This window comes from Anopheles moucheti, chromosome 2 (genome assembly GCF_943734755.1).
Source record: "Anopheles moucheti chromosome 2, idAnoMoucSN_F20_07, whole genome shotgun sequence".
Lineage (NCBI taxonomy): Eukaryota > Metazoa > Arthropoda > Insecta > Diptera > Culicidae > Anopheles > Anopheles moucheti.
In genome coordinates, this window is record NC_069140.1 from 86,413,087 (window position 1) to 86,436,028 (window position 22,942).

The following is a 22,942-nucleotide window of genomic DNA, read 5'->3' on the forward strand; positions in this document are numbered from 1 at the left end:
TAGACGATCGGCGAGATGCGAGATGAAAATATTCACGTTGCGTGAAAATTTCGCTGACGCAACGAATGCAGCTTTCTCATTCTCACTCAAACACTTTTACCTACCGGCTTCCCTTAGATCGACCTTCCGTCCAACCCTCTTCAGGACCGTTAATGTCCTACCGGTCCCGAGCAAAAAATCGCGTCGCGTCTCGGACCCCTTTCTTTATTCGAATTATAAGGCAATGCTCAATGGAAAAGAAGTGGCATACGCGAAAACCGACCCCTTCCAAAGGGCTTGTCTTATGCAGGAAGGCAAACAAAGGCAACAGAAAAAGAAGACAATCGTATCCTTCTTGCATTCAGCTGCCGTGTTCGTTTGTTGCTCGCGAATTTTGCAACGGAAGCGACACCGAAGAAGCAAACGGTTGCCGTAGTTACAGCAAGGGTGCCTTCTACTGCGAGCGAGAAAACAAAAAGATTTTAAACGTAAGGATCTAGTTACTTTTTCAAAAATGATCGAATTGCTTCATTAAATTACAAAAATAATAACTTTCTGGAAAATGTATGTAATTAGTCTTGCATAAGTTTAAAATTACATTCATTTTTTTAACTTTATTTTTGGTGTTGTACGAATTTGATTCATTTTTACGAATCGAAATGATTCTGATTCTGATTCATTATTCTGAACATTCTCGTTGATCTCAATGATTGATTATGAATCATTATTCTAAAGATTGAATAATCCTCAAAGGTTTTCAAGGAATTTTCAAGCAATTCAAGTATTGTTCTGGTTTTAATTAAAGCAGCTTAATTTAATTTTAGTTTAAGGAACTTCTAGAATATGTTAAGTTGTTGGATATTGGCAGAAATAAATTGGAAAATTGGAGAAAGGAAAGAGTCATGAAACTAACGGGATCCATGCATCATTTAACGCTGCGGCATCTCACTCAGTAATCTTAATCTTCGAGGATCTTTGAGAATTTATGATTCTTTTGAGAGTCTTTTAATAAAATGAATCACTCCGCATTGATCTATCGTATGAGTAGCGTACTCATTAGTGTGTTGAGTAATCCCATCCAGATAAAAAAGTGAAATAAAGTCAATAATGGCAGCCCTTTAGCTCTCGAGGTTATAGTACCTCTAAAGAACAATCTGATTAATGAAGAAGAAAGAATTATTCTGAAGATTATTGAATCCTCAAAGATTTATATTTCTTCAAGGGGATTTTAGAAAATCTTTGAGGATTCATAAAGCTTTGAGGATTCACGAATCACATAGGATTTATTAATCTTTGAGAATTCAGAAGTCTTTCTCAGTGATCTTAATCTTTGAAAGATTATTTAATCCTTTGAGACTACATGGCCGTATGGCCGTCATAATAGAACCAATAACACTAAATAAGTAAAACATTAATCCTCTGAGGAATCACGAGTCTTTCGGGAGTTGGCTCGTGATTTAAATGGCTCCTCCATTGAATGAACATTCATATGAATGATTCTTCTCTTAGCACTACACGCTACATCCTTAAGGCTATTCCTCTATACATTTTTCTGGGTCTCATCTCTGCCCCAATTTATAGAAAGTAACTTAACAAAATCATATTTAATTATAACAATTAATCTAGAGCTTTTGAAATGTTTAAAGGAATTATTAATTGTATGCTTATTAAAGTTTATTTAAGAATTACCTTGAATACATTAACATGCTTATACCATAATACAAACATCCCTTTATTCCTCTTTCACTCGTAAGATAAGTAAAAGTAAAAACATAAACCGAATTATTTCATCCGTTACGTTTTGCTGGCACATGTCCAACGCGAAATGGATCCTTCCGCTACCTTTCCATTGGATGAGCAAACTTTGTTTCATCGATGTAAATGCTTTCATCTGCAACGGACTAATGTGAAACACACTCACACAGAGAGAAGATTCCGTGCAATCATTGCGTGAAATTGTTTTTCTTGAAAATAATTAAAGAATCCGTTATTAACATTTATTTTAAAAGTGTGATTAAATTCCACGTTGCGTCACCATCAGTACACACACAGTTATAATAATCGACCTTACCTTCCCGACCGCGGGCAACTTAAATACTACCCCCTTGTCAGGTGACACCAATTCGCGAACGAGCAATCTAGTCACCATATGGGTAATTTTAATGGCTTTAAAACGCTGTCCTCGCTGTTTGCCGCTTACTCATTTGTAGCAGCAAAAATAGAATGCTCCATTAAGTTTACTAAATGCTGTACCAATCCGCTGGAAAGCCGGAGATGAACTCACCCTCCACAAATAGTGCCCGATCCTTGATGTTCGGTGGCGGCACACTGCTGTCTACTTGTTCACGGCTAAAGCTGTAAATTTCGACCCGATGCCCGGTCATCATCCTTTTTCTTCGGAGGGATGAGTCAGTCATTCCGTCCCGGGGAGGTTTTTTTTTTTGGGGTTGGACCAACGTCATAAGGGGTGAAAATGTCGCGAAAAACGCGGTGATGGCGGTGATGCAGTTCGAGTGGATCATGTTTTCTTAGAATACAGTCCACCAGACGGTGTTGTATGTGTCTCGCGGAAATTTGCTCGCAAGATGTGATCATAGCCGGACGGAACGATCGATCGGAGCAGTGTGTCCATGCCGTTGCACAAGACGGGAAGCGTCCGAGTATTGGGGAATTTGGGGGACGAGAACAAGCGATACGCACTAATTACCATGCGGACATGTCATCGGGGCGGGAAAAATGTCATCGAGGAAGTGTTCGTGTGGATGGAAAAATCAACGCGAGGGGCTGAATATTTGTGTATTTTTAGCCTAGCCATCGGTTCAGTGACATCAGTTGCGGGTAAGATTTCCATTAGTCGCAACCGCAAACGAATGCGGATCCTGGAATGTGCGCCTATGGCGGCGGCGAGCCATAAGTGGTTTGTCATGTTTGGCGGGTTGGACAGGGAGTTGACAGGTGACGGGGCTGGTCACAAATATGTTTGCACTACTAGAGATAGGGCGATGCGAACGGTGCAACAACTATCAACTACACTAATCGATTTCGGGGTTTACCTCAGGAAATGGAAAAAGCCACAGTTTGAAAAACAGAATTCTACCATAAATAGTTTCAATAAAAAACTTCAAGAAAACACACATCCCATCTGTTTTACGTTCAGGAAGTTGCATTTATTTCTCTTCATAGTGCTAAACATATACATCGATATCGAAAAAACGGGATTTGATGATTTGATTTTTCTTGCTTCTCACGACGTAACGCAGCAGATCCGTCCCGGACGACGTCCCAGGAACGTCGCTGCGGGCACGGAAAACTCCGCCATTCGCACGCTACAGTCCCGCACACGATGGATTGCACGTGGTTGCTTAACAATGTAAAAAAAAAACATAGTAACAAAGTCGGGCAGCGGCAGAAAAATACGGTCCTTATTTCGCGCATACACACCTATAAAATATCGCTCAGCCAGAAAAGAATTAACGATTTTCCTACACTAATTTTTTCCTTATAGACACGATTCCCCGATCACCTACATCGCCCCATTTAATCGGGGGAATTGGGGGGAAAAAATGTTTTGATTTCAGTTTCATTGAGCACTGTCCTTACGGATGTTTTTTTTCGTTTCGTTTTGCACAACTAAGGTTTGTAACTTATCTTGCTACCTCTAACACACGTCCGGTTAGTGGTGGTAATAGTGGTATTTGGGTTTGCTGTAGCATTAATCGTCGTAAAAGCGAGAGTATGTATATATATATTTATATGAATCCTTCTAGGATAGTAACGTGTTTTAGTTGTATATGTGAATCTTTATTAACCACTAAACTGCTAACAAAGTGGTGACACATTAGCGGGTGTTTGGACAACACCGTTTAACACACTTGAATGTGAGTTGCTTGACTTAACTAGCAGTATGTAGTCTAACCTAGCGAATGGTGCAATTTAAGAACCGATCAGCTACAGCCATGTTCACACACAGAGTGTCTCCTCAGGAAGATCAACGATTTATATACACAAGAAAACATAACATGCTTGAGCCCGATAGCTCAAACAAAACAACGGGAATATGCTCCAACAGGCAAATGGCAAACAGCCACCATACGGATCATTATCTGCATATGAGTATCGATCTGGGAATGATAGTTACTTCAAACTGTTGTCTACTAATCTCTGTAAATAAAAACCCCACAAAACAGCCCTGGATACGCAACGCAACAGACGCGTGACCCTTCTGTGACAGAATCTTTCAAACTATTCAATTCCTCGCACGATTGACATTCGTTTTGTATTTTTTTTTACCGTCTTTAATTAACATACACTTCTATTCTATCACAATTTGGAACCATCTTCTATTACAACACTGGTCTGGTATCACCTCTCTAATACGCGCTCACGATCACCTCCACGATCATGTACCTTCAGAACCTTCAGTGCTTTACCTTCGATGCGGTTTCAAAATTTCAACGACATCAACACAAAAACGAAGTCCAAACAAGTATAAGGCGCGTTCCTATGTAAGATGCGTGTTTGTCGCAATGACTCAGGTCCTAACGATGTGTTTACGGTGGTGGTGTTTTTTTGTTTTCTTTGTTTGTTGTTTATGCAACGTGAAGAATGCTAAGCGAAGTTTAAATCACTGCGAACGAGCTCCAGAACGCGCTCGGTTTACGTACACCGAATGTCTGGAAGTCCCTATCCTATTACAGCAGCTAGGTAATCGGAGCATGGGCGGCCTCTATCTCTATCGGCTAGAAGCTTTGGTCCTAAACACTCACACACAATTCTGACATTGCTTTTTCTTACGTTTGTATGCTGTTTTGATGATGAAAGGTGAACCGTTCCTTCGTCGGGCGGCTTTGGCTCGGTGGGGTGGGGAAGAGGACGCACTGGTGTGAGCTCAGGTGGAAAACCCTACCAACGCTTATTTGAATCCTTCCTTCGCTCGCTTTTCCCACTCCGCCCGACGCTGCAGTATGCCCTTGAACTCGTTCATCTCACCGTTACCACCGTCCGTCTCGATGATGGTGGCCGTTGGCGCGTTGTTGTTGATGGCACCGACACCTCCAACACCGTTCGCACTGTTGAGCTGATTTAACGACGCGATCGTATGGCGGTTGGTGTTGATGGTGTTGTTGTTGCTGACGGTGGACTGATTCTCACAAGTATCCGGCCCAGCCGGAGCGGTTGTTGCGGTTGCTGACTTGACGAAGTTGTTGTTCACCGGTGACACCGTAACCGTTGCACTGGGTAGAAGTGTTTTGCGCACCTCCACGAACGAGGCCGCATTGCGTGGTTGTCCACCGTTGGTACCGTTGGCGAAACGGTTCGGCACTCCAAACGGTTTGCTGGTGACGCTTTTCCGTAGGATCGCTTCGCCGGATGCGGGCGGTTGTCCGTTCTCGTTGGAACCGTTTTTAAGCGCCACTCCATCCGTGCCGGTACATCCATTCTTAAGCGACCCATTCGTGGCAGGTGTGACAGGTTGCAAAGGAGTCACCACGGATACCACGGTTTGCACAAGGGCTGCGGAAATGAGTTCCGGCTGCTGCTGTTGCTGCTGCTGTTGTTGCTGAAGGGATTGTTTCGACTGCTGCAACCCCACCTTATCTAACTTTTCTTCGCTGGATTGATTTTCCTTGTCACTGTCGATGCTCGACAGGGGTTTGCCACTATCCGTCACCTTGTAGTCGTCGTCCGAGCGCAGCTTTAGAGACCGCCGTGCAAATACCTTCATCAACTCCGGTGTACCATCCTTATCTTTGCCCTCCTTCTCACCCACGACGAACTTCTTGCGCAGTACCACCAGCTCGTCGCCGCTGCTCGAGCCACTGTTGTAGTTGGAATTGCCATTAGCACTTCCCGTGCTGCCCCGCTTCTCCAGCAACTCCTCCGATGTGGACTTTTTCTTCTCGAACTTGATGTCCTCCGAGGAGGACGATATCCGCCGCTCGTACTTGATCTTTTCCTCCGTCACCGAGGTACGGCGCTGCAGAATCACCTTCCGGTCGTCGCTCAAGTCTTGCGAGAGATTCATCGAGTTGCGCTTAGTGCCTGCCAGGTCCCCGGTTCCACCTCCACTACCCTGCTTCCGGAAGGCCGGCGGACTCTTGGGAATACCGCCCTCCAGTACCAAACTGGAGCGGACCACCACCGATGGTGGAAGCGGTGGTTTCGACTCGGTGATTTCAATGTTCTCGTTGCTGAACCGTCGCTGCAGCTTTATGGCATCGTCTGGCGGTTGGTACTGCCCAGCACCGGCAGTGGGACTAGCAATGGCGGGTGATGTTGGCGGAGCTGGTGTGGGTGAGGTTGTCAGAACGATACTGCTCGTCTTGGCCGGACGCCCAGTACCCTCGACGCGGTTCAGCTGAATCTTCATGAACTCCGGTACATTCGCACCTACTTGACCGGTGGCGATATCATCTAACCGTTCATTGCTACTGCCCTCATCCGAGCTCTTGATGATGCTGACAAACTGCGACGAGACGAGCTTGTCAATGTTTTCCTCTATCTGCGAAATGTTCTGATTCGATTTGTTCAAGATGCTGGTCGGTTCGGGTGGCGTCAACGTGTTCGTCGTCAGTACAATACTCTTCGGCTGATGGTCGACATACTCTTCGCGCGGATTCAACAGATTGTTATCGTTAATCTCGAACTTTTGTAACGAAGCGCTCGACGAGAGTAGCCGCGCGTCTGCATCGTCGTCAGCGTTACTGATGTAGTCCTTAAACACCCGCTGCTTCCCGGTGTTCATGTTCTCCGTCATGCTGAAGAACTTGTGCTCGGTCTCGAGGAAGTTGTTGCTGAAATTACCCACCGACAGTGAGGCGCTCAGGTTCGGTAAACTCGGCACCTGATGGCCACCCGCCTGCAGCTGGTTCGACACACTGTCCGTGTACGTGCGGAAGCTTTTCGACTTCTCGACCGATTTCGCACGTTTGCTGGGACTTTCCTTGCTTGGCTCGGTCGCTGGTTGCGTTGAGATAGCAATTTTCGCCAATTTCTGCTGATACGAACTCAACCCGTACACCTTCGGGCTTTTGAGCCTTTCCCCATGGCTGACGTACTTCCGGCCATCGCTTTCCTCATCGTCACCTTCGCCACCGTCCACACTACGCTCGGAGAACTTGCGCGTCTTGGAAACGAGATACTCCTCGCTCTTATGCAACGGTACCTTTCCTTCGCCAATGGTAAGCGAATGGCCACTACCGGATGACGCGACAGACTGTCTGTTCACTTCAACGTTTGACGAGTAGCGTTGTGTGTGCTGTTGCTGCTGCTCCCTAGCATTCGCTTCGCGGTCTTCAGCGGAGAAAATATCCTTCGGAAAGACGCGCTGTCTTGCCGCGGGACCAGACTTGATTTTCTTGTATCCACTCAGCTCACCCAGTTCCGGCTCACCGACTACCAGCGACAGTTTCATAATCTGCTCCGTGGCAATGCTCTCTGAGATGGCGGGATCTCCGGAGCTTATGTAAACGCTGCTAGTGTTATCTTCCTTCCGCGGAGATGCCGTTACCGACGGTGATTCTTCCTTGCCCGATTCGTGCTTCTTCTTCTTGAAGCTATAGTTCAGAATGCGTTTGAAGAATCCATCGTCTTCCTTTCTCGAGGATCCCGTTCCTTCCACCGTCAGGTGGTGCTCGGACGTGCGCTCAAACTCGTGACTCTTGGAGATACTCCTGTTGACGTATATGGAGGAACTCGTGGGTGCGTCACCAATCGACAGTTTCGATGTGCTGATGTCTTTGGAGGGTGATCTTGGCATCGGGTGTGATGATAGCGGAGTTGATGTGCTGGGTGGCATGATTCCGTACGGCAGCGAATGGGCCTTCTCGTTTGCTTCCTTTGCTGGTGAAAAGTTGGAAGCGATATTTGTGGAGGACAGTTTTAACGATTCCTCGTTCACTTCGGGCGTCGCTGGCAACAGGGTTGACTGTAAGGAGAGAGCGACAAAGAAACAGTTAATTTTGTTATCAGGGAAACAAAGGCAAACACGGGCCATACCTCTCTTGGGCGAGTTCGAGCTCTGGTGGGGCCCTTTTTCTTTGGTCGTACGGCAAGCTTATGTTTCGCTGCGGAATGGCTCAGTTTCGATGAATCACCTAACGAAAAAAATGATAACGTTGAGGCTCAGGCTGTCTCATACTGGGTCTCACTTTCCTAATCTTACCACTTTCATCCATATTGTCGGATCGATTCATACTGATGGAACCGGAGGTGGACGAATCCAGGTGCAGCAGGTTATGTCCGCTCGCGTTCGATGCGGATCGATCATCATCCAGGTCCGAGCTCGTCATGCTCAGTATGCTAAGCGATCCTTCGCTCTTGTTCATGCCGCGATCTTTGCGCTGCGGCGTAATGGGACTCATAGGCAGCCCGAGATCTTCGTCAGATACTTCTCCCTGGCGATCTTTCCTTCGCTTACGCAACACGTCCGCCAGTTCGTTCTGTAACGAGCCGCACCGAGGAGTGCATTCAATGTCTCGAGTATGTCTAATCTCAAGATGCCGGCCAATATTTACCTTTAGCGTGATCGATAGACTGCTAGCGGTGCCGGCAGATTCGGAGAAAACACTGTCGTGTGATTGTGAAAGTCCATCGCGGCTGATGTCACTGCAGAGAGGGAAACAATGAGCGCTGATTATAGCAACTGAAGGAAATTGTAGGGCAAATTTATTTAACCTGTTCAAACACAACGCACAACATTCAATCGAGCGCACTTACTATCCACATCCATCTTCATCCACTAGGAAACACTACATCCCAAACTTACTTTATTGCACCGCTTATCAGTGTTCGATACCGAAGCGCTACGGTTGGTGCTCGATCGATTTGGATCATAATTTCGTTCGATTGCCGATACAAATAAATCTCCTCGTTGTTTTGATTGTTTCACGATAAGAACTGCTAGTCGAACCGCCAAATGCGCGCTATCAACTATATGTCTCAATAGACCAAAACACACTAGCTTAGCTCGTGCGCTCCATTCGGAAGTGGAGTCCTCTTGAACACCGATTGCCATTTAACTGGGCGGTCGATAAGATATAGGTATGTCCCACATGCAAGATAGCGCGGCGCGAGTTCGTTCAACGTTCAGCACATTTTTGGATCACCTTGAGGTTCCCCCCTGAGGTTATCCCCACCGTTCTTATCACAGTGAAGGAATCCACCCATCCGAACTTACCTATCCACCAGTCGACCTTCGCTTAGACTGCGCTGGTAATCGGACATCTCCTTGTCTAGATCATCGGAGTTCCGTAGCCGGTAGGTTTCGCGCTTGAAGTACGCTCCCGCCCCGGCCTGGGATGTGCCCGGTGCCGCACCGGATGCGGACTCGTTGCGGATGGTGATCGGGACGCCGAATCCGGTCCGTGGCAGGGTTGCATCGGTCGTCGAACAGCCGGGCGTGGCAAAGTGTATGTGGGTTGGGCCCTTCGCACCGAGCTGGCCCGGTGCACGGTCGGCGGACGATACGGTACGGCGGCGAAAGATCCGCCGTAGGTTGCGCAGCGGATGGAACCGTTTCCGTTTGGTGGTATCGCTGGTGTTGGTAGGTGCTGGAGGGTAAACACACAGAAAAAAGAAAAACAAATCAAATAAACACAATAAGCTGATGGGGCCGGGAGACTATAATGCTGATATACGGTACGGTGAGGTAATCGTAGCGCAGCCAAAGTGTGAGATAAGACTCGCAAGGGGTTTCTATGAGGACTTCGGCTGTTGTTACCTTTTAAGGCAATTGCGTTTCGCTCTCGATTGGTTGCGTTGTTCGGATTCGCAAAATTCAATACATCATTCGAACGACGTCGAACGAGCTTGCGATCACTTGCAGTAAGGTGTGCTACAGCTCGAATCAATTCGCATTCTCGCGCGTGAGATTTGTTTTTACACAACAACAAGCGTCCCATAGAGGAGATAAAGCATCTTCACTCTATTGTTCGCTTATCATCTCGATTCATTAATATCTGACAACGGTTGATTACTTTCTTGGAGATAATGTAATCTTTACAATCGTCAATATTGCTATCACCTACTCTGGCGGTGCGAGTGTTGACCACGGCAAAGGCCACGGTCCAATTACACCGAAACATACCGAGCCAGCACATTGCGGACGATTTGATCTACAATAAAGTCCATGTGTGTGAGCAGAGCAAATGACGCCAGAACGATACGAGACTGGAACGATATTTACCGACACATGTTTGATTTGGCTTCCGTGGCACTGGCCCTCTGTTAGCCATTTACAAATATGCTTGTAATCTCTCATAACCTTGTGGAATGTAACGTGCGTAGTACACTAAGACGTAAACAAATGAAATGCAAATCGCCTAAGCTTTTATCATATATATGCTACTAGGATAAGAAACTCTAGAGAATAGGGGTAGAACTGATCAAGCATTATTTGTTGCAGGTGTGCTATGTGGCACCATTGATGCCCCAGATATATTGGAAAAAAAATTAGACTAAACGCTACAAGAACTGCAACACAAAACCGATAGATTATGCATAGAGACTTTAGAAAACCGCAATACGGTTCAAATGACCCAATGTTATCGATGACTGGGGAATTCAACAGATTGTCTGATCACTTCGATTATAATATGAGCTTAACAGCATTCAGAGATCATCTGCGGTTTGATTTCAAGAAAATTAACATGTATGTAATATGTGACTTAAAAATTAATAATGTCACATCCAGTATTTAAAGCACCCTGTCCTCAAATAAATATCAAATATCAAATATAGTTTGATAAACAAAATAAGTGATTAAATTACGACTTATGATTACCGTATGATCTCACTGAGTAACTCAAAAAAATTGTTATTCCTCTACAGGAGAAGATGACATACTACTGCTAGACATAAACATTCTTAAGTAGAAGAGGCATAAGCAATTACCATAATGGTCTCTTACGCAGCGCTATAAATATTTATCCGTAAATGCAAAACATACTCGCACGGTAAATATAAACCCTATACCTACAGGGGCTCTGCTTCAACCGCTCCATCAACAATATTGCTGTACATCACACGGTGTCGGTGTGTTTGGTTTAAAGAAGCCCGTTTAGACAATCGCATCATCGTGCACGCTCCATCAGCGTTGTAATGTGGGATGTTCTACAGCGCCGCAATAACCTCACACTAAACTTCGCGATTGGTGACATCAGCTGTCAAACAGTGCATGTCATCGGCACTGATCGAGCGGTAAACTTGCGACAGATACTACCACGCGGTAGTAGCATGGTGACGGGTTGTGCCACACCATTGCAATCGAAACCGGATACTACAGCAATAAACATGCCTATTACTACTGACCACCGGCCAGGTGTAGGTGTCAAAACTATGGACAATATAAATCAACCCAACCCAACACTGCGCCGCACTTGGAATCGGTGGGTCATTAAGCACACGAAACATGGCACGGGTCGGGTGTCTTTGTCGGCGTGTTGTGATCCACTCGGTGGCCGTCGTCACGCGTCAGTGGATCGGCTTAGACGTACTGACACTTCCACAGGGAATTCCAAGCAGCAAATTGATCGTCAAGTGAGCATTTCATTCATGGTTCACATTTTACGATGGAAGTATGAGGAGGAAACCCGAAAAAACTGAGGAAGGCCTTGTTGTCTAAATTCGGTAAGTTCGTTCCCACTCGTGGTAGGTGGCTATCTCTTTTCTCCGATCGGAAAAGCGCCCCCTTTGCGGTGACGTACATTGACAGACAAAGCACCTGGGTAAGTACAGCAAAGGAGACTCCGCTCTATAGACCATCTATAGCCACACATTGTAATTATGCAAAGACAACCCACACGGTGCCGGTGCACTCACTTGTACCAGCGTAATGTCGGATTAATGTACGAATCTTCAACAACAACAAAAAAATCCTCTCAAAATCATCATGGCGAAACTACTACCCCCAAAAGTTTTGCCCTGATGACGCCACCAACCGTAAGATAAAGCGAGAAAAAGCGACGGCAACCTAAAGGTTATGATGGCGGAAGTTAATTATTTACATTATTGTGATTAAGATTATTACCTTCGCCGAAGCAATGACCGATAACTCCGCCACCGGGCGCCTTTTATGTATGGGGTTTGTTTTTTTTTTATATGTCTGTTTCCTATACTACTACCTGTAGTACTTATGATATGCTACTCAACAGGCAGCCCCGGGCACGAGCCCCGGGGCCAGCTGGATAATGATGCTTGATCCGGAAAAAAATTAATTCACCATTTGTTGTCTTGCCCGAGCCCAGGTGAAACTTCGACTTCGTACAAAATTGTCCAATTTTCCAACAATGTGTGCGCGTGTTTTTTGTTGTTGTGGTTTTCTCCGTTGTTTATTTCTCGAGAGAGAGAGAGAAAAAAGTATATTACCCATTATCCAGTGTCCGCATTCAAATGATTTCGTGTGCAGCGGCGAGGGCACAACAAAATCAACGGTTTGTGCCCTAGACCGGTAAACGAAATTGAAGCAAAATTCACCATTAAAGGATCCACCCCCGGAGGTGGCGAGGTTTGATTGCAACTGCACGATTAAGCTGGAATCTTTTTGCCAAAACGGTTTCGCAATCGGGCAGCTAAATTATATAAATGCACAATTAACGTATTTAAGAAAGGAAAACAACTTATCATAGATAGCGTTTTGTGCGGCGTCCAAAAGTTATATCAAGTTTTACGAGCTTATCGTTGTTATCTTCTATAGTCGCTCAAAAAACATCCATTCATGAGATGTCATCTTATTTTGTTGTTCGAGACAACAGCACCCAATGTTGGAGACAAAAATTGATATTAAATCCATTATAATGAAATACGGCGGTCACGGATGACAGTTGACACCTAGCTTGAGTTTTGTTTAAAGCCATAACAAAACTGCATTCATATAAAATGCCTTTCAACGCAATCGAATAGTAGGATGAATGTATCGCAAGCACATATTTTTGTATAATCGTTTGTAAGGTGTGCGGAAATGTTTTATTCAAGAATAGTGTAAGCTGACTTCGTAAAATCATTTTATATCTTTACTTTCACTAACTATAATTAACAAAAAACCCATAAATGCCATCTTTGTCAAATGACTTTCAAAGAATTGCATTTGATATCGCAGTAAAATATGATTCCACTTGAGATGGTTGACAGCTAATACCGCAGCAAAATAATAAAGCACCCCCTAACGTCACTCGTTGATACTGAAGTGCGCGAATCCACGACGACAATAGGAAGAAGGAAAGTCAGATTAGATGTCGTTATCTGATCCAGGATCGAGCATCACGTGCACGTGCCAATCGTGAAGGGCACGAGGCCAACCAGCCAACCCAGTGCGAATGGTCGACCATTCTCAATTTCGTGGTCAATTCATCTTGCGCCCTCGCTCACATGGCGCCACCATTCGTGGGCCACGAGTCACGAAATGTGTAGTGGTGGTTATAAATTCGAAAGTATTACCTTCCGGCTTACGCAGGGCTTTAAAGGTTTCTTTCGTTTGACGTTTTGCCGAGGGCTTACAAGTGCAATCGACACCTTGAAGGATGGGGGGTTGGTGTGTTTTTTTCATTGCAATCATTGCAGAAGTGATTTGAAGTTGCAATGTGGTATGGAGGTTATTTTCAATTTGTGGAAGGTTTGATAGCCAGTATTTTAATATAATACTTATAAAACTTGTGGAATTTCTGTATTTTAAAACCAACTCTGCTTAATAGACAATATTGAACTACTAAAAATCTATCTGTCAAACATGGTATGCAACTGTCAAAAAATAGTAAGCTAATTTCCGATTACAGTGCGCCATAATGCAACTGTCACTTTAAAAGAAACTTCCGACCAGTGTGATGTATGACGCTCATTTCGTATGTTTATCACTAATAAACAATAAAAACAAACCACTTTACCATTTTGAGATACATGATTTTCCAATCAAAATTTCCCAAACGCACTCATCCGTCAATCCATCAATCAACCAGGTTATACAGTAGGACCGGGCGGTTGGAAATCCGTTCGACCTTGACGCTGTTGTTACACATCGCAAACGCATTATCACCATACCGAAACGATCCGCCGAAAAAAAAAGGTAGTGAATGTTGATACAAAATATAATGCACAATGGCGCCATTATCAGCACGCCGGGCCGAAACAGGAAAGTGGGCTATTGATTTTGAATTATTATTTTTTTTTTCGTTTAGTGGCTACCATATGGCCGAACACACCACCAGGGAAGAAGCGGAAAAAGGAACAAAGGTGTACCAACAAAACCAAAACGTCCCGGTACGAGATATCTCGACCAGACCGAAACAGACAGGTGATCGTGTTCCGATCGTTGGATGCGCACTTCACTTTGTTTATGTGTTTATACGTCTTACGCTGGATGGGTGTGATGGGTGTGTGTTTTATGCTCTGCTTTTGCTTGAAAAAAGATAAATCAAACCCCTTAAGGGGAGGGCGCTCCACACGTCCAAGAAAATGGAAGAAAAGTTCATCTCCACAACTTTTCCCAAAAAATTCAAAAAAAAAGATCCAATGAATTTCATACGAGTGTGTGTGCGCGCGAAAAGTTGTGCAAATTTTGCACAACCACAAACGGAAAAGAAATTCAACGAGACGTAAGCAGGAAACCTTAACCTTACAGAGGCACTCGGCGGATGGTGGCAGCAGTTCAGCATTCGGGGTACGCTACCGTACACTCTTATTTGCCATTATCTTCCTCACCCCGTACCAGCTACCCTGGATGCCGGAAAAGGGGGATGATCCATCTTTTAACTTATTTCACCCAAATCTGCTTGCATCCACCAAATGGCTGAGCTTTTTGTTTTGTCTTCCTTCGATGCCGTATTCCTTCTGTTTCTGTTCGCGGTTAAATATGCGAGAAAAGCGAGCAGCAGAAGTAGGTGCATTAATCATTTTGCTAAATCGTTCCGGGGCGGCTTTACTGGTGGCTGCCTACTTCCCGGTAAGCTTTTTGTTTTCCTTTTTTGCTTTTCAGTCCTCCCCTTTTCGTTTCTTTTTTCGGGGGAGGAATTTTGGGGCACAAATAAAGGGGTGAAGGTAAGCTTTAAGGTGTGCTATTTTTTAAGGTTATCGTTATCTGTTTGCTTTGTAACTATTTTTGGGGTTGTACGGTTCGAGCACGTTTCCCCTGCCGTGGGGTGGCAGCATCCCCCTACCACAAAAAGAAGGCCTTGTGCCGAAAGCATAAAGATTTGATTCTGATTTCTCCGATCTTCCATGTTGCTGAACAACCACCTCTCCTCTGCAGCGCTCGGCTTCCAGATTGTGTGAAGATGACAGGCGAGCAGGCGACTTTCTTATCAGCTGCTTTGTGTCTGTTTGTCTACCGGAGCAGCAGTAGTAGCCCTCGACGACCTCTTGGCGTATCATAATCTACACAATTTTAATTTAATTTCCTTCCAAAGCGTAAGCTTACGGGACACCAGCTGCCGGCAATTAGCGTCGGGTGTAATGTTCCCGCCAGCCACCCACCTTCCCCCCACGATTGAACACACACAAACACGCACACACACGAACACACGTACGCCCTTCGCAAATCAGATTCTGCTCACTCGCACTTTTCTTTCCGCATACCGGCATGCCGGTTCCCTTCCAAACGTGAGAAAGGAAGGCACCCGTTCGACACAGACGGGGCCGGCAGACGGTTTGGAGCATTTTGGGAACTTTTCACATCATTATCATTGAATGATGGCCGGATGGCACACTTTCCCACACACCCCGGTCTTTTTTAAGTACACAACTTGCGGGAGGCTTGCGAGTCAGGGGATGGTTTTTGTTCAATTTTCTTCACACACACACTACACGCTGTCTTGTGCGGGACGGTGTTTTCTTTTCTATCCCGATTTTAGCTTCTTCTTTTTTTATTACACACTAGCAGAAGGAATGACGGAATTTATTTCCCTTTGTAAGAAAGGTCACACATACAAACGAGTTGTGTGTTCGAAACGTAGATGCTTTTATAGTGGAAACTCCTTTGTACTAAAGCTACTAAAGCTACCCCATAAATATTATAAATTATTGCAAAAGTTGCTATAAACCGCTATAAACATTTTTAAAAACAAGAGCAGATTTTCATTTTTATAGCTATCTAAATACTAAGTAGTTTTTAAACACAAATCTTCATGAAATCTTCATTTTGTTAACACACGTGGAAATGGAAAATCAATATTAGATAAACCTTCCAATTCACCCAAATCATCAAGGACACATTCAAAATAGAAAACATCACACACGCAAGCACTTCGGTTTCGAGCATTTGATAAATTTGTTTTTTTTTCTCTACTTTGCCTCAACGCCCACACACATACACACACTGTATTAAGGGCTTGGGAAAATCACCTTGACACGAGACCACCCACATTACCCACAGACACTAGGGATGGAACAGTACTCGTTATGCTCCGCACCGATGAAGGAAAACACGCGACCATCTTCAAAACCCCATGAAGCTAATAAGCAAAAGCCGCACTACTAACCACAAATTGAATTCCGTCAACCACAACTAATCGGGAAAATTTCCTTCTTAACAATCAGCACCCATCTATCACTATCCGTTTGACAGCTGTCAAACAAGGAGTTGGGCGTTTACTATCGCAATCTTGAGTAGATTTCTTTTGCACTAAGCTACGATTTCTTTCCAGCTTTAATATTTGCGTAGTGTAGCACTACGCGCCTTTAAAGCAAAACCAACACACAACCAGATGCCCGATCGATAGATACCTTCACTAGGGACACACCGTGAATGGAGCTTTCGAGGTAAGGTTTGCCCTTGATCGCGATCACGACTTTTGGTTGTTGTTGTTTCGAGCACGAAACCCACGCACCGAACGGGTGACGGGCAGCAACACACGTCCGCCGTAAGCAACTAGTCGAACACCAATGAATGGGGTGCCCGCGAACGTAGCCAAATACGTTCGCACCGCGAACCGTAACAGCGAGCTACGCGGTGACGCGCACCGTGAAACCTTCGCCGCGCGAGTTCATCCCCAATCGCCATGGCGCTAGTGTGTGTGGTTGTTGCTGCTTGGGCAAAAGATCAACCCGCGTACGCACACTCAGTCCACTGGCTGGGGTAGCAGTGAAGTTCGTAGGTGGAAGTTCGTTAGTGGTTTTGCGCTTTTGCGAGCTTTTTTTATTTGGCTGGGGAACACATCATGACGACACCCACCGTACCGCTAGTGAGATCATCTTCGCCTTTAAAGGCGCTTAGTATTTACAAGTGCGCACTGAGTGGCTTTTAGTTTGTGTCGATTTTTCTTCTTTCTTTGCGTTATTACAAGCACTTTCGGATGCAAATCGCTAATGCAAACAAATTGATTCGCGCGAGCTCGTGCACGCATATCGGAATCGCATCTAAAAAGCATTCTCGTTTCGAACAGGTTTTGGGAGGCTTGTTGCATGGACTGCAATTGCAGAAAAAAGGAGTAAAAAAGTGCTCATACTTTAACGTTAAGTACAGATCATACGCTTCGGTTCATCGAATGCAACGTTTCTTGTACATAACTTTAAAATTTAATAGACATTTATGACTTTTAAAATACAACTACTAGAGTTTAATTATACATGGAGCCTCCAAGATACAAGATTCCTCTTATACGCGGTTTTTGGTAGTTTGATAGCTGAGAAAGCTTTAAAGCACAAAATTTAATCAAAAAGTTAGATAAATCGTTGAAATTGCCTCTGTTTTGTTATATAAAATATTTGTTTGAAATTTTTGTTAATATTTTCATTCGAAAAGTCGCCTAAATCGTTGAATAAATATTTGTCTGAGCAGAGAAGGAAGTCGACTTGGTAACTATGAAGCATGAACAATATTGTACAATGATTAGACTTCGCGGAAATTCGCTATAAATGTGCTATAAAACAGGTCAACCTTTGCTATAATCAAGTATAGCTTCCAATAGTATATAACTCCACCCAATAATATAAGAAAAATTTTCTAACATAATCGTTTCTTACTTCAAAAATAAAATAATTATATTCTGCCAACTGAGGCAGAACAATAGGTAAAAACAGTAGTACAGAAGAGAATATAATTATTTTACTGTTTCTGTACACTATATACCATATTCTACTAATAAAAAATATACTAAAAGAATCCAAAAGTTAAGAAGTATTAACAAAGAAGATAATAAAATATTTTACGCATTTCAACTGTTCCTGTCGGCTAGGTGAAAACCTAGCCATAACCTTTCGGGTGAGCATCAAATTTGCCTGTCAATTTCTACAACCCTATCAACTCATCCGAACACTTTCACCCTCATCATCAAAAACCCCATTCGCAAAGAAAAAACATACAAATGTACGTTCGAAAGTGCATCCTCGGCACGTCAATTGAGTTTTGCGAATTAAAACCCCATCTATTGGCAATTGCACACCCTAGGTACGAACCAATGGAAACGAGGGCCTTCACCTCGATTGACCTTTCTTTCCGGAGCATCCGAAAGCCGAGATTGGTAAAATGCATTGCACTCACACACGTCTTGCATTTCTTCTTTCAATCACAAATGTTTGACGTCCATCACACACAAAAAAACCTCGTGAATTTGCCGAAAATTGAACAGCCGTACGGTGAGGCGTGAGGCATGAACAACGGCTTTCACGTTTGGCTTCGTTTGGCCGGCGGTAGGGTCTGATTGGCACAGCGATAGGATCTCGATCAATGGATAATAAAGTTAGAAAACGTGATAGGCAAATAGGTACAGCTGACCGTACAATGTGCTCTGGGGCGATGTTGAAGGTTTTAACACGTCGAAACAAATCGAAACAACTAAACTGAGAAAAAATCTGCAGCTGCATCTTCGATCGTGACAGTGCGTGAAGAGGAAAGAAAGAGAACACGAATGGCCATTAAGATCAAAATAATTACACCCCATTTATGGAGGCCATCTTAAGGCGCCCCGGTACGCGATCGAATGGTGATTTTCCACTCGTAATAAACACTCTCAATTTCCATGAACCTCTTCCTGGACAACCTTCTCTCAATGGACGTCAAAATGGGCGAGCAGCTTCTCGCTTTTGTTGCGCACACATGCCCATGCTCATGCTGTGATTCTTTTCTATCTCTTGGGAAGGGGGAGTTTCTTCCGCAAACCGAAACACAGGGAAAGCGCTGACCGTTTGACTGGGAAAGTCTTATCATACGCACGCACTTCGGGTTCGCTTCCGCGTTCGGCTTAACGCTCACGATTATGCTCTTCGCACTGACGTAATCGGACGATCAAACCCGCGCATGACATGAGTGATCATTATGCTGTGATTGTATTGCATCTCGGCGTAACCGGATGTTGTCTCGGTGGAAGAGTTTTCTCACCACTTTGACCCTACTGTATCTGCCCTGTTCGACTGACCAACTGTCAACTAGGACTGAGGTTGAGAACTTGTCAAGCGACTTTACCACTCGGTTAGCACCTTTTGCTCCACATTTGCTAATCGCTCTTGAATGCTGTGTTTTTTTTTTTTTTTTGCAGCTCAATGTTGTTTTTCGTTTATGCTTTCCATTCCTTATCTATTCCCGCGAGTGTCCAATAAAAGAATTAAGTTTTGCTCTAGTTTAATCTATTTTTTGGTTTTGTGTTTTTGGTTTTGCTGCTTTCCAACCCATCACTCATTTTTGGTTTTGTTTTCCCGCGGGTTTTTTGTTTAACACATCGCATTTCTTCGCTGCGTTTAAATTCCTTTCGACACATTAGCCCGCGAGAGATTTGAACGGTTCCCGAAACACGAACCTCGTCCCCATGCGTAACATAACCTAACGCAGAGGAGGGAAAAAGGCAAAAGAAACGAACGAACAAAAAAAAACAACACTGCTCAGTTTTAAAACCTATCGTAAAGCTTCTTCGTAAACGTAGCAGAACCGTTAGACGAATTGCGTTGCGTTTCTTGGCCTAGGCGCGCGTCAGTGCTCAAAATCGGCCGTTTAACATCAATGCGTACTCCGCCACCACCTCCGAAAAGATTTGCCCCCTCCTGGCACCTCACAAAAAGAGCCTCTTTTCGGTGATTCATTTTGGGGTAGCTTGTGTTTTACGCCCTAAGCATCCAGCACCTTTAAAATCTACTTGAGGTCGTTTGGGGTTTTTTTTCCTGGGGTGGAGCTGGGAATAGCATTTGTTCAATTGAAAACTGCTCCACTTGCGATGAACGTTTGTGTGCACGTGCTGATTAATTTAACTGCACGTTTTTTTTTATTCGTCTCCGTCTTTTTACACCCCTTGAAACAACCCCCCGGCATTGTGCTGCATTAGTGTTGTGCGGCTCACCTTTTTGTTTGGTTCATGTTCGGCGCTTCAAAGCTGTACTGACGTTACTGTAAAGTTGCCGTTTTCGTACAAACGCTATTGCAGCATTCGAAGCTGGTAGAGCAGTTTATGTATGACGAAAGCACAAAACACACATGCATGTAAGGGCCGGTGCGCGAAACAGAAGACGAGCCAACGTTTACTACGGCTTCGCGCAATGGGATGGGGTTTTGAAGGCCGTCAGGACATGATAGAAAAATTGATATTTCACGTATGAAGTCGAGGTGTCCATAGCAAGTATCGCATAGCTGGTGCACTTTAAAAACAAGGGTGTTGAAAACGTGTTACGGTGGAGTGACGCAGACGTGTGATTTGTAAGCCAGCCCAGGGTGGATTACTCATTTTATGGGAATGAATTGGAATATTTCTCACAACTCGGTTCGGTCGTTAGCAACACCTATTGCGTCAATATTTATACGCTTTAAAACTATTCTAATGAGATGATGTCTTAAAGCTCTTTAAGCGTTGGGGGTATATATACCAAGTAGCTAAAAAATCTGGGCATTGATTGCGGCGCAGGTCTTCACATGACAGGATCGATTCAAAATCCTATCCGGACCAACCATCTTCCGTACGCAGGACTAATAATCGAGCTGCCTAAACCTCTTGATGTTGTTGTGCCGATAAAGAAAAAAAAAAGCAGACAAAATGGCGAATGACGATTTTCGACCGAAAATTTGTGATTATTTGCTCGATAAAACAAAGAAGCATGAATCACAAATGCTAGAAAATGTGTAAAAAATAGTTGGAGAAAATTTCATATCAATTGGTTTATAAGTCTTCGACAAATTGTGGGTATGGATTTGAAAGACATTGTATTGACAAAACCGCGTTTGAATACTGCGAATTTATATTTAAGTAACTACTTCGGTTATATTGCTAATGTGCGTAATGTAATTGCGGTTTGTTTGTTTCATTATTTATTTATTTTTAACAAATATTCCAAATATTCCAGACTAAATTTTCTTCATTTGTTTCGAGCACGTGCACATCCCGTAAAATAAAATTGAATTGTTTTTCTAATATTTCCATTCGTAAATATTAAATATTAAAAACAATAAATTTGCTTGTTTTATTTATAAAACCACAATGTAATGCACGAGTTGTTCAGCATCTATCTGCCATGCCCGAAAACGATTGTATGCGGCAACGATTCGAGCAGCTACATATACCCCTAAAGCTATGCAATCTGCGACACATCTTCACAAATGCAGCTTACGTTCGCAAAGCATACATTCGTGAGCAGCTATTAGTGCTTTTAGACGAACTCTACAAAATTGAGTTTTTCCATTACAGTTAATTATATGCGCATCAAGGATTCTTTGATTTGATGCCTCATAACTGGAATTTAACAGAATCCAATAGAAGCCAAGCTTAATGTAGAAACAAATTTTAAATGTGAGACGGGTATGCCATCTTCTATCAGTCGGAAAATCATTACCGAAATTGCAACATTTAGTCGAGCATTGTTTTAAATGAAAAATTAATGTCTCTTGTTTTTAAGCATCGTTCTAATGGAAAAAATATAATCTACCATGTGTTAGAACTCATTCTGGTCCTTTTTAAAACAATTGTTGGCCTCAAATTAATTAGATGAGCTCGCTATATTTTCAAACTGATAGAAAACTCTGAAGCAGTTCGTAATATATAAAATCCTTCTGATCCCACCGTACGCATAGCATTCCGCCAGTGAACTTCATGCTTTAGTGTCAATTGCGCTTGCTTACTCGGCTTGGTATATGCTTGAGGTTGAATTCTGTCCAACATAAATTTTTGGAAGCAAATTACAGCATTCTTAAACCATTCTGGAGTATATTTTGTTCATAGAGCACCACGTTAAAAATACGAGCGAAATAAAAGTGTTCTTATTTATATACTTAATGTTATTATTAATGTTAATGTTAATATGCTTAAATGAAAGGAACAAAACTTACCAGCTGTTTCCGGTGTCGTGATCGTGATCGGTATGTCTTGCACTTGTGCCGGTACGCTATCCAATGGTGGCGAGTTTTCGCGCACACATGACATCAAACCCGCAGACATCTGGGAAAAGAAAGTTACGCAAATCAGTCAACAAAGATCCTCTCAAAAGTGCTCGTTTATGCGAACCAACCGTACGAAAGTAAAAATAGAAGAAAAACATGGAACCATGCATAATAAAGCGGCAAGTTAAAGGAAGTGCAATGCCATGCAGGGCGCGTTTGATTGATAAGGTCAATTTAGAACGAATCCGTTTAGGGCGACGGTCCACGGTCTGATTGCAAGGCAAGGTTCTTAACCGAGAAGGGTAAAACAATTCCCACTACGGACGCATCCAGACGGAATGCACATGATTATTGATAAAAACGGCATGAGTGAATGACTTGAACGAATGGACAGCAAATATTATTGTCGCAACCGAACAACGCCAAAGAAACTCGGCACGGAAAGAACCTTGCGTTGCTCTGATGCGCGTTTCGTTGGCGGTCGGAGAATGTAATGCGCAGTGTCACTAAAACGGAACAAGGAAATGCAAACTGTGATAGCGCCTCTGTGTGTGATATGTTTTATATTGTCTTCTTTGTTTTGTATACATAAGTCCGTCATATCTGACAGGCATTAACGAAGCAAAACGACAAACGAGGAAAAGTAAAACATTCCGATAAGTTAAGGCAAGTAATGGACTAGGAGCT

The 22,942-nt window shown here is 43.7% G+C and overlaps 1 protein-coding gene across 1 annotated transcript; it reads right to left on the minus strand.

Moving 5' to 3' along the window:
• Positions 1 to 3,529: 3,529 nt before the first annotated feature.
• Positions 3,530 to 22,313, minus strand: LOC128309686 (serine-rich adhesin for platelets). Its single transcript, XM_053046127.1, has 6 exons — positions 22,205 to 22,313; positions 9,158 to 9,530; positions 8,496 to 8,586; positions 8,144 to 8,420; positions 7,978 to 8,075; positions 3,530 to 7,906 (listed from the first exon to the last, which is right to left on the minus strand). Exons 1-6 carry the CDS (start codon positions 22,311 to 22,313, stop codon positions 4,892 to 4,894), a joined length of 3,963 nt encoding a protein of 1,320 aa, XP_052902087.1. The 3' UTR covers positions 3,530 to 4,891.
• Positions 22,314 to 22,942: the final 629 nt, after the last annotated feature.

What these genes read in the sequence shown, in the direction of transcription:
- LOC128309686 (XM_053046127.1), bottom strand. Translation starts at nt 22,313, where the DNA reads ATGTCTGCGGGTTTGATGTCATGTGTGCGCGAAAACTCGCCACCATTG. An exon ending in GAAGGTCGACTGGTGGATAG is followed by an intron (nt 8,587 to 9,157) that starts GTAAGTTCGGAT and finishes CCCTCTCTGCAG; the next exon opens with TGACATCAGCCGCGATGGAC. An exon ending in CTCGAACTCGCCCAAGAGAG is followed by an intron (nt 7,907 to 7,977) that starts GTATGGCCCGTG and finishes CTCTCCTTACAG; the next exon opens with TCAACCCTGTTGCCAGCGAC.